Source organism: Aythya ferina (genome assembly GCF_964211825.1).
Source record: "Aythya ferina genome assembly, chromosome: 9".
In the NCBI taxonomy this organism is placed as follows: Eukaryota; Metazoa; Chordata; class Aves; order Anseriformes; family Anatidae; genus Aythya; species Aythya ferina.
The window spans coordinates 6,449,626-6,471,956 of record NC_140305.1 but is presented as its reverse complement, the minus strand read 5'-3'; the positions used below and the strand labels follow the sequence as shown (position 1 = coordinate 6,471,956).

The following is a 22,331-nucleotide window of genomic DNA, read 5'->3' as shown; positions in this document are numbered from 1 at the left end:
AGTTTTGGGTAGCTTACCCAAATTGCATCTCCAAATGTTTTTGATTGTTACTTTGTTACTAAAAATCTTCAGATTGATTATTTACGTTATACATACCATAAGAAAAATTAAAGATACTAAAGTACTTACTTAATTTGCAAACCTCTCCAGTGATTCAAGTTCTGTAAAGCTAAAATTAGTATTATTTAATGTATTTTGAAAGCCATACACAAAAATACACAGTTCTTACAGAATGTAGCATCTAATCTTCTCTTCTATTTTCTTCAGCTTTATCTCCCTAATTTGTCATTATAGTGTCACATTATTTGCATTCATATCAACAGCAAGTTTACGTGGGTAAAACTTGTGTGGAGAAAAATAATGGGTAATCACAGAGTAAGTTACAGTTGTAGCGATGGCAATGACAGAGGTGTGCTCGTACTGGGGTTATTTTTGGTTACCCTGTAGGCTGTGACTGAGCAGCCAGCCTGATGTGCTCGTCTGTGAGGTAAGTGAGGTGAGGAAGGATGCTTTCGCTGCTGTGGGGACGAGCACAGACTTGTTTTCTTATGCTGCCCCTTTCAGCAGATGGATGTAATGCGCAAAAACAAACAAACAAACAAACACCACAACAACCCTCGTTCTCCTTCTCTGAGGCCCAGGGGCTCAGGCTGAGCTCCACAAAAGCCAGGCGAGCACAACCGGCTGCACCCAACACGGGGCAATGACGGGATGCGCTGTGAGGACGCCACAGCCATCTCAGCCGCCACAGCTCTCACAGGTACACGTTTGTATAAACATTTGGCATCACCCAGGAAAAGACAGAGACCAGCACAAATACTTGCACCCCACGGACACCTCAGCAGGCCCCCAGCCAGCCTGGGGCGTGCATGGGGCGCAGGGCTGTGGTCGTTTGTCCCAGCCAGCCCCCGGTGTGGGGGCAGCGGGGCTGGGGGAGGGCAAGGCCCGGGCTGAGCCCCTCACACAGCGCCCGGGCCCGGCCGCCTCCCCCCGGGCGGGCCGGGGGCGTGCGGGGAGGCGGCCCCCGGGCGGCAGCGGAGGGAGGGAGGCAGGAAGGGAGGCAGGGAAGGGAGGGAAGGAGGCCGGCAGGCGACGGGCTCCGGCTCTGGAGGTTGGCGGCAGGATGGTGAGTGGGCTGCGAGGGGGCCGGGGCGGGCGGGGGGCGGCGGGTTTTGTACCCCCCAGCGCCCGGTTCGTCAGCCCTAACCCCAAGACGACAGCCAGGGCACAGCCGCCGGGAGCTGCCGGGGCTGCGGCACGGCCCCACAGAGCGCTGCGGGGCCCTGGGCTGCTGCACGGCACGGGACTGTGCCGGGAAAAAGGGGGGTTAAGGGCATGAGCCCTGCCGGGAGGCACAAAGGCTGGCAGACGCTGTCAGTCCTGCGGGATAAAACCAGCAGTGGGGGCTTACGCGCAATGGGAGGGCGCGTTTGGGCTGCAGTTTGACAGTCGGTGTAATCTGTGCCATCTTCATGCGTTTGCCTGTGCAGTATGGATTTATCAACACGTGCCTGAAGTCCTTGGTGGTTGAGAAGTATGGTGAAGAAGTATGGGAAAAATTAAGGTAACGCATTTGCAATAAATTTAATATATTTAAAGAAAATGTTCCTGAACTCAGCGGCAGAAGATTATAATTTCTTGGCGGCTGATGTTTATCTCAGTTAATTTTTAGAAGTACCTAGCAGGGCAAAAGCAAGAGTTTCTTACTTTGTAACAGGTCGTCAGCTGGTATTAATTTGTTATACCACATAATGAAGGATGATGCTTTGTCTTATGGACAATTGTGCAATAGAGTCACTGTCTCACTGAGACAATATAAAAAAGTAATTACCCTGAGAAGGTATCATTCTTGTTACTAAGTCAGTTTCATTCCAGTACCTTCAGAAAAGTAGGTAAATACATGATCTTTTCCATTTTTATCATTACTTTATGAGCTTTTAAGTATTTTCCAAGACCTGAAGAAATACAAATAATACTTAGATATATACATAAAATAGGCACTGAAGACAGTGTAAAAATTCAGCAAGTTTTTGGTCAAATACGTGGAGACCTAAGAGCTTGACAACGTGGTTGTATTGAACAGCAAGCCAGGAGACCAGAAGACAAGCTGCCAGTGTAATTGTTCTAGCACCTCCACATTATGATGCCCTAATCCTGGGAAGAATTTATCTTAATACCATAACATGAAATAGCAGAAATTTGGAAGTGGACACAATCATTCAGCCCTTTTAAAGCAACGCTTTTAAACTATTACTGAAAATAGTGTGTTCCAATATAATGCGTGAAGGAGTTTAAGAAGTGGGTTAATAGCAAATTGTATTAAATGAATGCTGGTTTAGTCACCCAAACGTGTCATATTTACAACACCACTGAGACAAGAACATTGTCTTTCCTGTTACAGACTCCAGGCCGGAGTTCAGGATACTTTCTTGACTTTTGAAGTTTACAAAGATGAGATCACAATGCAACTTGTTGACAAAGCCTGCAAAGTACTAGGTATGTGTCACCATACCTCAAAAATGAGCCCTCCTGGTGCAAGCCTGAGACTGCACCCCACATTTTGGTCTCCTGTGCTCTTTGGAATGCATTCCCCACGTTGCAAATGTTCTGCATTTCCTCTTAACATGTCTGACAGCATTGCAAGAATTTCCAAGACTTTCGTAGTCATTAAGATACTTTTCTTTTGCCAGGTGTTCCTGCTGACATGGTTCTGAGAGAGTTTGGAGAATATTTCTTTGAATTCTGTAAACGATCGGGCTATGATCACATGCTGAGAACACTGGGTGGAAATCTATATGAGTTCATAGAGAACTTGGATGCATTACACAGCTACTTGTCCCTTTCTTACCAGGCAAGTTCAAGTAGTAATTACTGAGTGGGTATAGGTGGACACCGCCAGAGTTTGCAACACAAAGAAGAGCATCTCACTGGTATGAACAAGTAAGGGAGAAAGATGCTCTAACAGCCTCTCCTGTGTTCTGAAGCTGATTACTACAAAACGTTAGGACAATTTATTTTTTTTTTTTCTGAGTAGTTCTCAACAATAGATCAATAGATATTATTTAGTACACAGACTGTAATAAATAGGAGATGGCTCTTCAGAGTTGAGCATATTTCATTTTCTACATTTCAGCTTGTTCGTATTACTGTTTATTTTGTTAAGGCACATGATGCTTTTGTGCAAATGGAATTCACCATATTCCTTATCTGAGAAGGATACTGAAGGTTTTTTGTTTTGCTTTGTTTTTCCTCAGGAGATGAATGCACCGTCTTTTAGAGTAGAAAAGAATGAAGATGGGTCAATGCACTTACATTACTATTCAGATAGAAGAGGTCTATACCATATTGTGCCAGGTAATCAGATAGAATACAGATCGTCTGGTAAGCAATATAAATACAGGCTAATATATTTGCAGATATAATTTGCTCAGGTTTCAGAATCTTTTTTTCAGATGAGGACTGGTCATGAAATTGAAGCCTGGTAAAGTTTAGTCATCAGACATCCAGCCTTTGTATTTCCCTGACTGCCTGATCACTCATAGCTCCCAGTGGCTTCACCAGGATTCATAACTTGCCAACCCAGCCTTAAGTGTCTGTTTGTGCTCTAGAATTTCTAGAGAATCCCTGTAGAATTCCTTTTGTGGAAGTAAAATTAAAGTTGATGGTATGTTTTGTTTATAGCTGTTGATTAATTCTCAATAATTCATACTCCTTAAATTATAGTGACTAAAAATTACAGTTGTTTTAAGGACATACATACATATTCCTGTAGAACATGCAATTTTGCAAAACTACTGTTTGACAATGCTCAAAACTGATCCTTATTTTAGCATTTATAGGAGTAAAGATCGTTGACTTGGAGAATCTCCACAATTATGCAAAGGTTACACATCTACAAGTCTGTAAGAGATGATCATATTCATTTATTTCCTAGATGCTTATGAATAACAAGTTTATCAAAATTTCCCCCTTTATCAAAACTCATATTCCTATTGGAACACAGGGCTACTTGGAATTTCAGACACAGCTTTTCATGTCATTGTCCAATATTTCACCAAATAGTTAATTAGAAATGAAAAGACTGATAATGCATCTTCATGAAATATGTTCTTTCAAAATAAAATATTCTGCAGTTACTGAAATAGATTGTTATAGCAGAATCTCTTTAGACTCTGTGTGGTTTTGAGGTTAATGGGAATTTATATTATGGCTATTTATGACTATTTGACCACCTTATTCAGACACCCTGCTGAGCTTTTTTTCTAGTGAAAATAAAGCATTTGTCATCAGACAAAGTAAACAAACAAACAAAAAACAACAGTAGCTTTTGAGAATATCTTGTTATATGCATATTCTTACCATGACAATGGTAGTAGGAATGAAATAGGTAACTGCAGGCCGCCTTCTTCTTCCAGACTCATTTGGAAAAGTAATTCCTGAAACACTGAAATTCCACTGTGAGCTCTCTAAAAGGGAAATTGAAAGGTTTTGTTCCTGGTAATATTTTGTTTTTTGTTTCACCTTCAGGAATCATTGGTGCAGCAGCCCTGGATTTTTTTAACATTGAGATTTCAATGGAAATAGTCAATCAAACAGAAGAAGAAGAAAGAACTGGGAAAAAAGAGCATATTGTTTTCCTTGTCACTCAAAACCCTGTACTTCCATACAAAGAAAGAAAGAAATATTCTTCCTCACCTCCATATCTTGCTGACTCTGAAAAACAAAGTGAGACCCAACTGAATAATGAGGTATTTTAATATTCTTTATCATTATATCATTAAAATATTATTAAAATTAAACACCCTTGAAAAATCCCTTTGGGTTTATTTCATCAGGACCCTGAAAAAGCCAAGAATACAATTAGAGACAGAGGAAACTTGGTTTGTCCTGTCAAGAAAAGTCACTGGAAAACAATAAGAGGAATAATCACGTTAGGAAGAGGTGAGAGATCATTCAGAGGGAGCTTGTCATCATTTATGAGTCTCTTTAATAAGAAAAACAGTAACCCTTGCTGTCTTCACCCATTCATCCATTTCAAAGTTACCATTTGTATTTCCTCTGCATCTTTTCAAAATGTTTCTGGTTACACTTCTTTCAGTTAGACTTTGGTAATCAAAAAAAAAAATAAAAAAAAAATGCACATAATAATCATGCTTAATAATGACAGATACTGAAATGGAATACGACCTGTCGCTTTTGTCTCATAAACAAGGTATTCTTTGGCAAAATATTTTCCAATAAAATAGCATTGTGTGGTACATCTGATACTTCCCTTTCATGTCACATTCTCTAAACTGATGATTTTAAAGAATGCTTTTTTAACTTGGTAATTGCTATTTCTTTACAATTGTAGTAAATTCTGAAAGCCAAATTACACCTTCTACTACACAAAAATCTACCAGTAGTAGGCTAATAATCTCTGTTTGTACCTGCTGGGAAACCAGAAGGTGTTACCAGTATTGTTGTGGTTAGGATCTTTTGATTCCTCAAGAGGAATTATAATCCAGTTTAGTATGACACTGCTGTGTAGATTCTAGGAAGGTGTGAAAAAGTGAAACTGATATCATCTGCTATAATGCCAAATGTATTGCAAGAGCATATATATTGATAAGTTAATAGATATTCAAAAGCAAATTTTAGAGTAGCACTGTTATTTAGAAAACAAACGACAATTTAGAAAAAATAGAAATTATCAAGAGCCTGAGTTTGAAAGATGACAGAAGCATGCTGAATTCCACTGAAGCAGTAAGAGGTCTTAAAGCTGTGTCGTAAATTCATAATCTTTGCATCAGTATCCTGAGTGACTTCAGCATGTGTTATCAAACAATTTACTGCAGTAACTGTAATAGCAACCTTCTGTTAAAAAGAGATCACTTGAAACAATCAACCAGTTGGTTATTGTGAGCTACTGAAGAATGCTTGCATATACTATGAAGTCGAGGAATTAAGGTGCTCCAGTCAAATGAAAACTTTTGACTATTTTATCCATTTTATTCTGAATATGCATCATAAAAATAACTGCTCTAGCAAGCACAACCTTCCGTGTAAATACTGTGACTGTTCTGAAAAGTATTCAGGGTAAGTAAAATAAAAAACAAACAGTAATTTGCTCTTTGTGCTGTGGACTAACGTTCTTTGTACAAGAGATTAAAATCCAGAGCCTGCTGAGCTTTTTCTTCATAAGTATTCATAAGTGGCTGGCAAAGACTATTAAGTCCACTTCTGTGTACACTTTTATGGGATGTGTTTGTGTTATATTGCTGTGACATCTGTAGATTCACAGAGCAGCAATATCTGCAGTCACTCATCTACTCCTGCTGTTTCCACGTAATTTCATGCATGTAGTGCTCTGCGCTTTTTATGTGGTTAAGTTTTAAATGTGGCCAACTCAGATTAGTTGCTAATCAGCTGTGTATTAAACTACACAGCATTTAGCACAGATGTATGTATATTTCCAGATCCACACACAGTTAACTTTGTCTTAACTCATTATGATACAGAGTCCTATCTTACTGAATGCTAGAAAGTAATGCTGAATGGTTTTGTGAGGTGTAACCTGATTAAAAACAATACAATTATCTTGCTACAGGTAAACTCCTGAGAGGATTTGACCCTGTTTATCCCAAGAGTCTCTGGATTGACACAAAAACATTTTGCAATGGGCTTCCTTTTCATATGGTTTTTGACAAAGAGGTAGGACAACCATATAGTAAGGGCATTTAATTTGCCAAAAGCATATAGTTGTTTTCTTCTGTTGTGACTGTCCTACAGTTCATCTCTGTGTTTGCTCTTTATGCAGTGCACATTAATTTTTAGCGTTTACAGAATTACTTTTTATAGAGATAAGAAATAAAAGTCACTCATAGTAGCAGAATCTTGATCATTTCAAATAGGATTCTCCTTTGAATTTATTGAGATTCCCACATATGAAACAGTTGCAAATATGCTACCAAGGTATATTGCAGCAGTCTACCAAACACAGAACTGAATTTTCTGAAGTTTCTGGTATCTTTCCTGTCCTTAGATATGTGAGAGACATGACCCATCCTTTAAACAGGCTTTGTACTTACAGCTAGTCACACTTCTCTCAGTTAACAATCTAACCAAAAGCTTGTATAAGGCTTTGATTGCATCTGAGGTTCTACGTGCTTTCTAAAACTCCACATTCGGAAAACCCAGACACCTACTAAATCAAGCAGCACGCAGTCTCATCTAGTAGGAACTGAGCCCACAGATGTCTTTATTTTCCAGTTCAGCTCTCCTCTCCTATACACACACATTCTCTACAGCAGTGGAATTGCGTTTCTCTTTGCAGGGACTGCTCTGTGGCTAGTTTCCAAATAGCCTGGGTCCCCAACAAGCTACACTCCCTCTTGCTCCCAATATTACGCAGAATATATTAGCTTAACAGAGGAGCAAAGAAAGGAGAAATTTAGAGCGGGACCGCAGAAGATAGCTGAATACAGCCACTCAGGAACATGTTCTGGCATCATGCTGATCGAAGGCACGTCACTGTCTATGTTAGCCAAAGGTTAGCCTTTTAACACGGCCAGTCAGCATAATTTGATAAAAATCCTGGTGTAGAAAAAAGGCAAGTCCTGTAGCCATTATTGGTAGCTGGGTCAGAGCTTCAATGACCCTGATGACATGCAATGATGGCAGGGTGGGCATTTCTTTAGGGGTTAAGCTATCATCTATGGTCATCAGGCTAAATGAGAATGACTGAAGCCTTACGTAGTGATGGTTAAAAGAAGAAATAAGAAGGTAACTATCCTTTAGAAAACTAAAAGTTGCCGAGATATTTTGTACCACAGTTATTTTCTTTTTAGGACGCAGGATGCGTGCTGGTATCTACTTCTCTCTTGCAGCTACATACAAGGCTGAGATGTTTTATCTTCATATATACATGTATGTTACATCATGTCTATATCTGTATATACAATACATATAAAAGTATACTTCTTTACATTTAAAAAAGTATTAGAGACAGTATTAGATTGTCTCTTGAACATTCTCATACAAAGCTAGATGTTCATAACAGCCATGGGAAATCAGGGCTTCCTGCAGCTGCCACGTGGCTGGAGAAGCAGGGCCAGGGAGCTGTGGCGGTTCTCTTACATTTTTTTGTATGATCTGACACTTGCCAAATGAAGAAGAGAGCCCTGAATCACAATACAAATTCCCCATACTTTTCTGCAAATTTACTATAACGTTTATGCTCCTTAGGGAGCAGTGAGAGGATGGAAAAGGGTGAAAGATCCTCCTAAGTCTGAAACACTTTTTTCTCCAGAACGCTAGCAAGTATACTGAAAATTACTCCATGCATTATCGCCCTACAGCATATTGCCATGAAACAATGCACTTGCTTCTCCTTCCCTCAGTGGTATGCTTAAATGTGCTGGAATCAACACGATTACATTAGGCCTACACAAATACAAGCAATAATAAGAGCAGATAGCGGGGGGAGGGGGGTCGTTTTTAACAACTGATACTGAAGAGCGTTTGGATAATAACGCCTTTCTGTGGGCTGCCTTGCTGTGAACAAAACTCATTCAGAGCTTTGCAGTAATATGCTAATAAGATAGAAAATTTGCTCAGAAATAATCTATGTAGTATGGCAAGGCTGAGTACGTATACTTGTATAAACCGTGATCAGCTGTAGCTTAGCCTGAAGCCAAACAGGATATGGATTATAACCTGTTGTCCATATTTTCTTTTTAAGCTCAGAGTGAAGCAAGCTGGGGTGAGCATTCAAAAGATTGTACCTGGCCTTCAGACCATGGGCATCTGCTTGGATCAGTATTTCAGTATCGTTCACCCAGAAGTACCCTTCACCATCTCTAGCATTCAGAAATTTATCAACAGCCAATTTGTTTTCCAGACTAGGAGAGAGATGATGCCAGAGTCATGGAAACAACGGCCAATGCTAGAGCTTAGAGGTACTCCACTGTTTTCAGTAGCATAAATGTTCATATTAAATGACGAATATTGCTGGAGTTGAACTAATGCCTTTCTATGGACTTCCAGCTTCACATATAAATAGTCTTGTTGTGCAGTGAGGAGAGGATTAGATGACTCTGTTTACAGAAATAGTACTTCAAGATGCTTGTAGACAAATTCTGCTATTACTTCACCAGAATTTGAAGACTTTCCGTTAGAAATAATGGTAGTGTTCCCATTTGAAAGGCTTGGAAAGTCTGTGTTTTGTTGCAAAACATGTATCTTTGCAGGTTTCCTGGGCAACAGAGACAAGGCCAAGGTAGGATTAGATCATTTTCTGAACTACCTCTAGTCGTGGCCATTCTCAGAATCAAAGAACTGACTCACCTCCAGCTGAGTTTGGGAGAGTGTTGTCCTTCTAGCAGTTATCAAAGTAGTTTTAAGCCCTCCATGAGGACCAGGGCCTGTGGCCATGAAGCATCTTCCACTTGTTTTAGGAAGGTCTCGCCTACTTTTTCTTCCCAAGCAGGGTGTCTGTCATCACAGCGTCACCCACATTGGTCTGTCCTCTGATTCCGACCTATGCACTGGCTCATCACCCAACCATAGGCAAAACCCTTACTTTTTCACATGAAAGGCACCTCTCCCACCTAGCCTGCCCGTCCATCCTAAAGAGTCTGTGTTCATCCTTTGCAGTTCTCCAGATCTATCCGACCAAGTCTCTGATCCCAAAGACATGGTAACCCTGTAACTGCACTCAGACTTCGAGTTCCTCCCGTTTTACAGGCACTTCAGAGACACCCAGTCGTGGTGCTTTCCCATAATAGCTATGAGAGTTTTCCCTGCGATGCTGCCCTAAGTATTCTTCTTTGCAGAGGTCAGAAGTGGTAATTTAAGCATTTATTCTGGGGCAACCTCAGCAGAATGGTTGTATTGTCATTCTCGGTTTTAGTTGGGATTCACAGCCAGTTTTTCTGTGAATCTCCCCAGTGCTCAACTAAGGCCTTCAGTTTCTCTGGGGACCTGTGGAAGACGAAGGGGACACAATGCCAGCCCTCAGAGCCAGCTTCTGGTATCGCTGCCACCAGGCCTAGCATGGCAATGCAGTGAGCTGTGTAAAGCTAACTGTCTAGGTCTCACCTCCCTGTAGCTCTGCAAATCACCATATCCACCTGAAATGGAATCACTTTGCATTGCTAAGAATTTTCTGTGATAAAGAAATTACTTCTTTGTACTTGGAACAACATTTTAAACCCAGCCAGCTAGCACAGGCAATACCAGTTCACAGATCTTGGATTACATGTTTGGCACATAAAGAGAATAATTAAAACACTGGGCGAGCATTCCAGCAATACACCACAAAACACAGCACTCCTGCCAGCACACAGTTCCAGATCTGTCAGGCAAAGGGGAGGGAAGGGGCAGGGGAAGAAGGAAGTGCTTAAAGATAAATTTCTGATAAAATTTCTACAGCTGGAGGAAGAGATGTCTTCCCTTGTGACTCCATGCATTTTGAGTCCTAAAATGTGAATACATTATTCAGTTCTTAATTTATACCTCTGAGAGGAGTTATTTCATACTGGCTGGGTTTCAAATATGGATAAAAATAAATTAACTGTACTTTTATTTTATTACTTTTTTTTTGTAGTGACATTTACAGATTGATTTGTCTTTTTTTTTCCCCTCTCCTATGTTATGTAAGAGTTTACCAGTTGAAATTGTTGTAGCAACAAAGAGATTTTATTTGCTCTATTTTTATTGAGAGGAATGAGTATGGAATGATTCAGCTTCATGTAATTAACTGTAACGACACTTGCTTTAAGTATTTGATGACCTCGATTTTGCTCCTTTGTACTATATAATGACCTAATTTTCCCTTCTCTCCTTTCACCTTTACGTGATGAGTGTCAAATCTGGTATTCCTGAGATTCAGAAAACATTAAGAGTTCAGGGGGACCTTGAAAAAAGTGCTGTTAACCAAACAAGGGACTTTAGCCACAGGTAAAAATTCTACTTCATTTTATCCAGTCAGGTTTAAAATAAGCAAACACAAGACAACAACAAAAACCCAAACCTGTAACCAAATCTCAACAAAGGAAACAAAAACCCAATCCTCCTCTAAAACTTCCTTCTACCTGTCAGGCATTTTTGTACCTACTTATTTATGTGAGCATAGTGACTGAAAGCTCCAGCTTCCAATAGGAAAACTTAATTGACTTTACTGGGGCCACATTTTACCCACTCTGAAGTTTAATTTTAAATGTTTCACTTAATCATTTTGAGTCTCTGTTTCCCTGTGTACAATGCTGACTCATTGGCTTCAGGAGCGATTCAAGGAGGAGAAGCAGAGAAAGGGAAAAATGTTGTGAAACCTGTGGTTCTTATCAAAGAGGAAGAACCTGAAACTTGGTCAGGTTCTGCCTACTGGTTGTAGTGAGTGGCTGCTTTCTGGGTCCTGAACTCTTTCTGTTTACCTAGTGCACCTCATCAAAACAAACCCACCTCTAATTCCAGGAAACATTAATAGCTGTAGTGACCCAGACCCTACAAAAAGCCTTAGAAATCATCCCCTAATAACAACATCAGTAATACTGAACATCACATGAAAGTCCAGGTTGATGAACACTCTTACCAACACTTGTTTTAAACAGGCCAGATGATCTGGATGGAGTCCCTGCAGTGCATGCTCTATCTCTGCTCACCTTTGCTTCGCACTTTGCACGAGCTAGAGGAACGACAGATGCATATTGCAGACATTGCTCCTCACGACGTGACCAGGGATTTGATTCTTCTCAATCAGCAGCGACTGGCAGAGATGGAGCTCTCTAACCAGCTGGAGAGGAAGAAGGAAGAACTGCGAATACTGTCAAAGCACCTGGAAGAAGAGAAGAAAAAGACTGAGGCTCTGCTCTATGCCATGCTCCCTCAGCACGTGGCCAACCAGCTGAAAGAAGGGAAGCGAGTTGAGGCAGGTGAATGAACAGTATTCATTCATGATGCGTGACTCATGCGCCAGGCATGGTGGTGATAGAAATTGGGCACTGTCACAGCCCTGTTGTCATTGTTGTGGAGTAGATTCTCTACTTAGTGAAACTCGTGGGTAGTAGGTAGGAGGACCACAGCCCCTTAATCTTGATGATAACAGAGATTTGGAAGCTGTTTGCCAGAACTGTTCCCTAGGAGATGAAAGGTGTTAGCAGCTGCCCATTCAGGTAGCAGAATTTGGAGTTTCAACAGGAAACTGAGCTTTTGTCGTTGACAGGGGTGTACAGGGAAATGAGAGCTCAAAAATGAAAGCAATAAAGAAATTGATGTTTCCTGGAAATTTTTCCTAGTTCCTCTAGTGTATCTGTAAACCTAGAGTCATCATTATTCAAATTTTTCTTAAGGATAGCAAGTGAGAACATGCTCAAATTTCCTTTAGTAAGCACACATGAAGTTGGGGTAAAGTGCTAAGTATGTCCTGAATGTAGGTGGACAGGAACATATTCAGATGTACGAATTATTCTAGATGCACTATGGTTCTTATATTTGAAATATTCCTATATCAACATCTTTCACATCAGGACACATATACTACAACTGAATAGTCTTACTCCTTAAAATAATGACTAGAAAGAAGTCATTGCAAACAAGTCTCGAACAGATGTTGTGATTGTCCAGCCATTACCAATACTTACAACTGTTTTTTCTGCTCACAGGAGAGTTCAAGGAGTGCACCATACTGTTCAGTGATGTTGTGACCTTTACCAACATTTGTGCCCAATGTGAGCCTATTCAGATAGTTCTCATGTTAAATACAATGTACCTGCAATTTGACAGACTGACCACAGTGCATGATGTGTACAAGGTATGTGTTGATTGGTAAAGACTGTAGAAATAGCTTGGGAACAGGTTGTTGTGCTTGCTGATTTTTTTTTTTTTAAATGCACTTAGGTCTTCTTCAACCCACCATGATTTTTGACAAACCATGAAATTCTGCAGCATGTTTATAGTGGCCATGCAGAGAAACTAAAAAAAAAAACAAAACAAAACACAAAACCAAACAAACAAACAAACAAAAAACATACAGAGGTGTGATTAAATATATTTTAAAGGTTTGTTAGAAGTTATACAGGAGTATAACTTCTATCATGGGCTAAAGTCGCTTTTCACAACACTTACACCAGGACTGCTGTTTTTGATACATCTCTTTCTTTTCTCTGTCAAATGTCCACCCAACATGACAGGATATTCCAGTTTATGGACCAATTTGAATAATATTCCTAGTCCCTTTACTCCAACCTATTGTAAAACAGGTCAGTATACATGTATTATTGTTTTTAGTGGGAGATAACCTCACAAACAACACCCAGGTAACAGCTAGGCTTTGATTTTTGCTCATGGAGATCTTAGGCAATGGTGTATACCTCTTTCTGACCCCAAAGAGCATCAACTAGATCTAGACTGCAACGCATGTATTGTCTCCAAACCGTGCTGGAAGGATCAGAGCCCTGGCAGACATATAACAGAGCATTGTTAACAACTCCAGAGCTACCTAGATTTGAGCAGCCGAAGAGCTGATCCTAATTTTCTGTCTGTCCCTAGCACGTTAAATATTTAGGAAGGCAGAAATAGTAAAGGGTGAAATCCAAATCTCATTTGTTCCTTACTCAGTCAAGACATGCAGTTCATCCTGCAATAATTTGTACTGGGAAATCAGAAGAATTTCTGCCTTGGCAAGGAAACTCTTTTCAATAATTGAAGCAACCAGGATATGGCCCACAGATTTTAGGATGGATTAGCATCATATTCCAAATCATACATCTTGAGTAAATTATCTGTCACTATAATAATCTCCTTTTGATGCCTGTATATAACTCCCATTAATATTGAAGGAGGTAACTAGGTACAGAGAGGGAGGACAAGATAACTATTTCAGGCATTTGAGAAAGAAATGAAATACTGAAATCAATCAAAGAAACTTGGCCCAAGCTTATAAATGTCTGAATTTATGAATATTTATGAATAAATCTTGTTAAATTAAATCTCCTGCCACAGCCTAAAAATAATTAAGGTATCTATTTGCATTAGTAGCTTTTTACAGTTTTTAATTTGTTAGAGAAGATTACTGGTATTACTGCGGGTCCTCAGTAGACGATTTGTACGGGAACACCTTTTCAGGACTAATATACTGAACTGTTTTAAGTCATTATGTCAATGAACAAGCCCAATGATGAAATTATGTTCCTGCTCTCCTATTGGTGCTCATTATTAAGAAATCCAACTGATCTAATTTAAGCTAATTTCTTACTTGCTGATGGTGAATGCAACAGTGAAGTCTCATAAGAGCAGTTTAGGAAATTTCCTGGCTGTGTAACAGTCTTTTACAATGGATTTTAACCATTGGAGAATTCTTCCAAAGGGCCTGCTCTGTTCCCAGAAAAATCTCTGGTATGGGGACATGCACTGAGGTGTTTCTCAGGTGCCATAACAGGCATTTCAAGGAAACTGGGTGCCTGTAGTAGGACTAGCACTTCAGAATTTGTCTCACAGGCTGCAGCATGTTGTGGGAAAACATTTGATTGTAAGGAGGGATATTCACAAACTGCTTGATTCACACTGCATTCTCTGACAACCTGCCATTGGAAATTGTAGGTGTCTTAATTTCATTTGAACCACTTCATAATAATCACCAGTGAATAGACTCACTTGATTTATTGTGACTTTAAAAAAAAAAAGAAATACATCATTAAAACCAATTGTGAATTAGAGCTAATTAATGGCATTCAGCTGTCAGTTAATCTCCTGGCTCAGGAGACTGTGCTTGGGAATAGTTCTTTGTGTGTAGGCCTGCCCTGGTTCAGTGGAAGGCAAGGCAGTTTGACACTTGCACAGCATCTCTTACTCCTTAGGGTCTCTCACACTGATATCTTAAATGGGTCAAGTAAGCAGGGACAAAACACACTGAAATTTTTAGTCTGGAGTCAAGGAATGGATCTTTGAGAAGGAAGAGGGATTTGGTGCAGGTAAGGAGAGTCCCAAATAACAAAGCAAGTTACCTGAACAAGATATGTGTGGTATACTCAGATACTTGTCCTTCTCAATTAAAGGTGGAGACAATTGGAGATGCGTACATGGTCGTAGGTGGGGTTCCTGTGCCTGTATCCACTCACGCTGAGCGGGTTGCTAACTTTGCCTTGGGGATGGTAATAGCAGCTAAAGGAGTAGAGAACCCAGTTTCTGGAAATCCAATCCAAGTAAGTTGTTAACAAAAAGATGCAAACGTGTTTGATTCTTGAGTTGGGCTTCTGGTTAAAGCATTACAGTGGGACATCAAAGATTTTCTTTTAACTTTACTGTGGCTTTGGGCAAGGCCCACATGGGCGTATTTTTCACCAAGAGCCTCTCCCTGTGGATATTTGGTATTTTACTGGTGTCCAGTGTTGTGTTAAGATGAACTTTTAGGTGTCTGGAGAGCATTAAGAAAGATGCTAAATGTTAAATGACATTTTTTGGGGGTGTTTTATGTCTTTGTAAAGATTAGAGTTGGGATCCATACAGGTCCTGTCTTGGCTGGAGTTGTTGGAGAAAAGATGCCTCGTTACTGCTTATTTGGAGATACTGTGAATATAGCTTCCCGGATGGAGAGTCATGGTGTCCCAAGTAAAATTCATCTAAGCTCCAGTACCTATCAGTGAGTAGCTATGATGAAAACTTTTCCTCTTAAAAGCTGTGCTAAAAACACTGCCTTGAACAGCTGCAGCTTTCAGATGTAGATGATGCTGTCCTTTATCACTGATTTATGCGGCTTATAAAGAAAAATCACTGCTTGCAAAGAACTTTGTTCTGATTATTTCAAGTGTCCATATATATGGAGACAGAAGTTTGAAAGTCTTGATTCTAGAGAGTAAAAGAAGATGAAAAAAAAGTGGTAGCTTATTTGTAAGTGCCAATAATATGATGTCAATAATAGAAAGACAGATCATTTAATTTTACATCCTGCCAAACAAAACTTTAAAATTTCTCTTATTGAATATAACAATTTGTGGCAATGCAGTTTTATTTTTACCTACTAAGGATAAACTGTATAAACCACTATCCTATTCATGCAGGGAGGAATTTAGATTCCCAAAGCTTTTGTAGGTGAAAATTGAATATAACATTTTCAATAATTTTGTGTACGCATAACATGTGCATGCAAGACGTAGAAGTGAAGATAAGCTACAAAGGAGTAGAAAAATTAGGAATAAAATCAGGGAAAGCCAGAGCTCAACTGGCATTGAAATGAGCAAAGCTGGCTCAAAGGCAGCAAGAGGAGCTCCTGGTGCTACATTACCAGAAGAGTAAAACTGAAGATGTGAACCTGCTGTGGCAGGTGATTTGGTGACAGTGCCCCAAATCAAATCTGAGTTACCCTAGGCCTCTTTTGCCTAAGTCTTCACTAATGAGGTCTTTAAGGCCTCTGCACCCAGGGTTGGGGTTCAAGGAGTAGGTGAAGTACTGGTGTTGGAAGAGGATCAGATCAAGAATTTTTTGAGAAGTCTTAGTCCACAGAGGTTTATGGGGGCAGATTATGATGCATCCAAGGGTAAAGAGAAAGCTGGGCGATGCATTACCATCCTGCTGACTGTCATCTTTGAAAGGCTGTGAAGATCAACACCCTAGCAACCAAAGAAAGCCAGATATTACACCCATCTCCAAGAACAACAAAGAGGTCACTCTGGGGAACTGTAGGTTAGACAGCCTCATGTCAGCCACAGTGCAAAGCAGGTCCTCTTGGAAGACATTTTTGGATGAAGAAGGTGATTGGGAGTAGCCAGTATGGATTTACTGAGGGTAAATCACACTTGACAGACCTGATTGCCTTCTCTCATTGAATGATGAGACATAGTTCTGCCTAACTGATACTGGCTGCCTCAGTTCTTAATTTCCATCTACTGGTCAGAAAGAGCCTTCCACCATCCCAAAATATTTGTCTACGTGATCCACTAGTTTTTATAAGACTGTGTGTATAAAGCTATAAAAGCAAATCAGGCTTGAATAAACAGTTGGAACAAATTATCTCATGGTTCATGGTCAATATCACATTTTCTTCCTTTTTTTTTTTTTTTCCCAAATGGTTATGCTTTGATTGCTTAGATTATAATAGCTCTTCTGAAACATCAATGCCATTTTTTGCTAGTCCTGAATTTTCATGTGTCATTTTGCTTCTGATATTTTAGATGCCTAAAATACAAGAATTTTGAGATGACTGAAAGAGGAGAAATAGAAGTGAAAGGCAAAGGGAAAATGCACACATATTTCCTCGTTAGAAATAAAGCTGCAACTGAGAATGAGATTATGGGGAGGCCAGTAAAAGACACAGATTCTGGCCATGAATCTATTCGGTCCTTTCAAGAAGGCAGGACTGAAACAACACCAAGTTCTCATCAGACAGGTAGAGTCAACTTGATGTCTCTCTCTCTCCTTAAAGAAACAAATGTAAATACAACTCACTTAAATATCCCTTTCTGTTCTTTTTTCAGTTAATCAAGTTCAGCAAGAGAGGGACCAGACCACAGCCATTGCAATGAAGTATATTGACAGTCCCACAGATGCACAAAACAGTCTCAAAAGAAGAAATCAAGCAAAAAATGCAGATTTAACAGGTAGCTATTTAGTTACAATTCAGAAAAGGCAACAGTTACAAAGTAACTGAGACTTAATCTTGCAGCTTCATCATATTCTTCTTCTGAATAATTATGGTTTTACTCAAGCCAAAAGTTCATGGCAGTAGAATCATAGAATGGCTCGGGTTGGAAGGGACCTTAAAGACCATCCAATTCCAACCCCCAGTATATCCATGTTGATTAAACTAACCATTCTGCACATAACTTAGGGCCAAATAAATTCACCCTCAGAACAAACGGAGGTGTTACTCGTGTGCTAGGGAGAAAGAAGCTGACATAGCTGTCAGACTTCAATGTCTTTCTGATAATGCAAACAGAACTGATAACTGTTAGAAAACTTTTCACATGGGTAGACCCATCTGTTCATATATGCATCTTTTCCTAGAATAGCTGCCTTTTTTTTTTTTAATGAAGTTATAGGGAAACCCTTATCAATTCAAGCCCGAGAGAGGGAGAGACCTCACTAGCTATGCAGTGTATCACTTCTCAAGCCAGTCTCCTGTGGGGTTTGGAATGATTTATTGCCATGCCCATGTTCTACAATCAAAGTTCATTCTCATCTGAAGTAGCTGATACTGAGAAAGAGATGATGGATTTAATGCCATAGCAGGCTAATCTAAAGCAGCAAGTTTTGTAGTTCTGTTTGCATCATTTGTGGGTTTTGTACAGACTAAAAATGTTGCCACTGATTACTGGAAAATATTTTACTCCCCTCCCACCTGCTTAGAGATGGTAGTTAATCTAATATGTGATGTGCAGACAAACAGAAACCTCTGTGGTCATTAAAATCTCACACTGAAGGGGTGTTTCTTTACAGGCAAAACTTATGATTCAAAAAGCTATGGGAGTCTCCATGGCAACCAGCATTCAGATGATGCTCCTTGTCATCCAAACAGGGAAGGAGCCAAACCAGCTACCGAAGAGCCACAGATTAGAAATGTTCGCTCCAATTTTTGCAATCTACTCTAAGTTTCTTACTTTATACATGAAACAGCATTTTTCTTATGATTTACTGCATTTTCCTGTTGTGGGACTGATTTTGTATATCAAGTACCTCATGATTTTGTTTAAAAAAAAAAAAAAAAGATTTCATCACAGTTGTCAGCAAAAAGAATGAAGGATATATATTTTTTTAATCAAGCTACACATGCCATATAATATTCTCAGTGGATGATAATGAAACCACCACAAGAGACTTTGAAGATGTATTTTTCAGCTTCTGCTGTGTCTTTGAGTATCCCTGTGTAAAAACCACTGTTTGGTATCTCATGCAGCAATCGAGAAAGCGGTGACTCATACAACTAGAAATATTCCTACTCAAGTGAGCACTTGCAAAAAAAGCAACATTCCCTGAAGTGACCATCTGTCTAGACTTCAGCACAACCAATATCTGCCCTGTGTAAGGTCAGCAGAATTTGATCTACTATGACGACAATTTAATCTCTTAACAGGTCTTTTGTTGGGTTGAGGCATAGTGCAGTAAATGTGCAGAATAGATTTCTGTTATCTAATACAACCTGTATTTTTCCATCCCGAAGAGACAATATTGTCTACTTTATAGCACATAACAGTAAAAAAAAAAGCACAAAATAATCTGCAGTCTTTAAACCAGCTGTCCACGCTGTACTTAGAAAATCTGAGAAGGAAATGCACGTAGTGGAATTACGTAGCATCAAATTCATCACAATGCCGAAGGCTTGCTCATGGCCCGCTACCTGAGACCTTCAGATGAATTTCAAGTTTATTTCCTGTGGTCTCACTCCAGATAAACAAAAACAAAGTTTGAGAACTACAGAGGGAGTGTGTCAAGGCTGAAATTAATGCTGCTAACATCACTGAAAATAACTGTTAAAAGACCAACATCCTTTACCTGGTGTCAGAGGCTCCCTCGCTGAATCACTTCCACGCTGATATATTCTTAGAGCGCACCTAATCAGAACTGGTAGAGAAAAATTGAAGTTCAGCTATCAAGGGTGTAACATGCAGGAGCAAAAATACAGTAGATAAGAAGATTGTGGAAATCTGGCACATCATAAATTGTCCTCTCCTTCCTTTAAGTGGAACATGGAGTAGATGAATGTGCTGAGTTCTGGGTGACTTTGATATGCAATGCACCCTGCAGATTGATTTATTATCTTTGGGTGTAGATTCATTGTCTTAAGTACATAAACATGAGACCCATATGAACTTTGAGCAAGAACCCACTGGAGAAGATGATAATGTTACTCCTCTGTTACAGCCTGGAGCATCACATTTCCACCCCCACGTCAGTGGCAAGAGTGAAGCCCTTTAAACACCAGGCGGAGAGGTAAGACTGATGAAAGGAATTGCCTCCTCTCTACAGTATTAACAAGATGAAATTTCACCTAGCTAGATTTTCTTTTTAAACCCACGAGACAGGAGCTGTTTTGGCTGGATGCTCTGTGGTTCTGCCTATGCTAGTGAGCAACGCAGACCAATTGAGGCGGATGTGTAGAGTGAAGCTGTCAGTGCTGACATCCACACATCAGGCATTTCAGAGGGCTTGCTCATGTGGTCCCACACACTGGATACCTTTCAGCTTTTGGAGCACCTTAGAAGTGTATCTTCTGGCTTCGTTCATGCAGAAGAGATCAGTTCATGCACTTTGAGACCACTCTACAATTTGAAACAAAGTACAGTAAGTATGACTAGGGACGTCTCCTGACACTGACTAAAATGGTGCAAATACAGATGCACCCTTTAACATTAGCACTTTCAACAACAAAACAGGACAGCGCCATTCTGGAAGAGTGCAATTTTATGACTGGCAGCATTTATTTATTTATGTATTTATTTAGAAGGATTTTGCTATCTAGATATTGCTCATTATTTTGGGGAGGGTCGTATCAGCTGTAGGGTGAAGATGCGTCTGAGCATTATTATTGTTAAATTGGTTTTTACCAATGGTGTGCTTGTGTGCTACCCTCAGACACACATCTAAATTTCACCTTAGTAACACCCCCTGACATGGAGCACCTTCCAGTGCTCACAGTTTTGCACTTCTGTGTTGTGACCATAGTTTTAAAAAGTCTTTTCTAAAGAAAGGTAATACCCAACTTCTCTCTCACTCACGGTGAATCTGCCATAACAGTTAAATCAGTGCTGTCCCACTGATTTAACTTGAGAATTTACTCTGACAAGATGTTTTTGCCTCCAACCTAGAGACACGTTTTACTACTCTTGAGCAGTCATGCTGATGAAATGGAGAACATGTCATTTAACAAATGGCAGTGGTGGACTCCGTGTTTATGTGGACTTGCTATGGGTGTATAAAGCCACTTAGCCCCAAGCACAAGTGTCACACAGGAGGGAACATCTCTGAGAGGCCAGTGCTAATGCAGGAGGGAACCTCTTGCAAAAAGGCCAGGGCCCCCCTGAACTGCAATGAATTCTTTATGGGAGGAAGAAAGGAAAGGACCATGGCTTAATTGCTGCCTGCATCTCTCTGCCCAAATCTAGCTTTGCTTATACCTCCCCTTTTCGCACTGACCAATCTGTGAATATTTAATAGTGGAATGTGTTAATTGACAGTAAGTGTGCCATGGTAAGATACTTTATGCTGTACTTCAATAAAATTGATGTGCTCAGTGGTGTCTCGGTGGCCTCTGCTACATCTGGTCTTCTGCTGCTCTGCTGGAGATGTGGAGCTGGGTCAAATCTGAACACCTGCTTTTAAAAATTAATGTGCCTGTACATCATCCTGTGTTTCTAGATCAGTAGGTACTGCTAAAGACTGCAATAATGCAAAAATACTATTCAAAAATATTTTTTTTTCCATTAATATACTGACTGCCATTTTTCAATGACTACTTTGATTCATTTCCCTCTTTTTCCTTCCACCTTTTCTTTGTTTTTTCTTACCAATATACACAAAATTGTTAAGATCATTACACCTCTAATAAATGTAAAGTGAGTTTAATTTCTTGGCCATGCACAGTTATGCATTTTTGTGGCATCAGAATCAGCACACTACAGTTAACATTGTCATAAGCTAGAACGTGTTAATACAGTTTTCATTGCAGTGACTTACCTACACTGAATTGACACAAAAAGGTGAGAGAACAGAATTTCCTGATGCCACTTCATGGATGCTGAGGCTTAGAGAATTTAAAAGCTGAGATTCTTGAAAGCTGTCTAGAATATATGGATTGCCAAATCCCATTAGATCTGGTTTTAAAGAACGAAGTTTCAAAAGCACTTGGGTGCCTTGAAAGGTTAGGGGCCAGATTTTCAGAGTTATTTGTTGTTATTTTGGTGAATGAAATCAACTGGATTTAGGTACTTAACACGTGTCTGGTTTCTGACAATAAAGCTTTCATTAAAACATTTTAAAAAGCATTTCCCTGTCAGTGCTTTCAGAAAATAGCAAACTTTCCAGACTGTACCCTCATTTGCTGGGCAGTGTTGATTAAACACTTACATCAAAATGCAACTCTGTACGGACCCATGCTGGAAATAAAACTCACAAATAAAATAGCAGTGAAACCGAAATGAATATTTCATTGGTGAGAATATTTTAAAATGTACTTCAGTATACAAAACATCATGAATTTCAAAATCCAAAAGGAGCTTGTTTTTACAGAAGCATACAACATCACTGAAAGTCAAGATGGAATTTTTCTCTACCAGCTCACTGCTTTCAGTTTTGAAGGCTCAAGAATTTAAGAGTAGACCATGAGATGACAACATTCCTAAATGTTACCAATATCTACTGTTCAT

General features: G+C 39.8%; 1 protein-coding gene across 5 annotated transcripts; it reads left to right on the top strand.

Annotated features, from left to right (window-relative positions):
- Positions 1-1,019: 1,019 nt before the first annotated feature.
- Positions 1,020-22,222, top strand: LOC311441331 (guanylate cyclase soluble subunit beta-2-like). Of its 5 annotated transcripts, XR_014695883.1 has the most exons (18): positions 1,020-1,126; positions 1,491-1,564; positions 2,402-2,496; positions 2,691-2,851; positions 3,255-3,354; positions 4,528-4,748; positions 4,836-4,941; positions 6,590-6,693; positions 8,723-8,939; positions 11,592-11,912; positions 12,642-12,790; positions 15,033-15,179; positions 15,462-15,616; positions 17,145-17,359; positions 17,448-17,570; positions 18,409-18,995; positions 19,831-19,899; positions 19,992-22,220. XR_014695883.1 is itself a non-coding variant. In XM_084529296.1 (16 exons), the coding sequence occupies exons 1-16, from the start codon at positions 1,124-1,126 to the stop codon at positions 18,943-18,945; spliced, it is 2,271 nt and encodes a 756-aa protein (XP_084385422.1). In that variant the 5' UTR covers positions 1,020-1,123; the 3' UTR covers positions 18,946-22,221. The 5 variants fall into 5 exon arrangements, 2 of the variants coding, with proteins under 2 accessions (XP_084385422.1, XP_084385421.1); XR_014695882.1 differs by having other exon boundaries at positions 18,866-18,995; positions 19,831-22,222; XR_014695884.1 differs by having other exon boundaries at positions 18,409-19,899.
- Positions 22,223-22,331: the final 109 nt, after the last annotated feature.

Excerpts from the sequence above, each read along its gene's own strand:
- LOC311441331 (XM_084529295.1), top strand. Across the intron at positions 6,694-8,722 it reads ATATGGTTTTTGACAAAGAG|CTCAGAGTGAAGCAAGCTGG; the intron begins GTAGGACAACCA and ends TTTCTTTTTAAG. Across the intron at positions 17,571-18,408 it reads AAAAAATGCAGATTTAACAG|GCAAAACTTATGATTCAAAA; the intron begins GTAGCTATTTAG and ends GTTTCTTTACAG.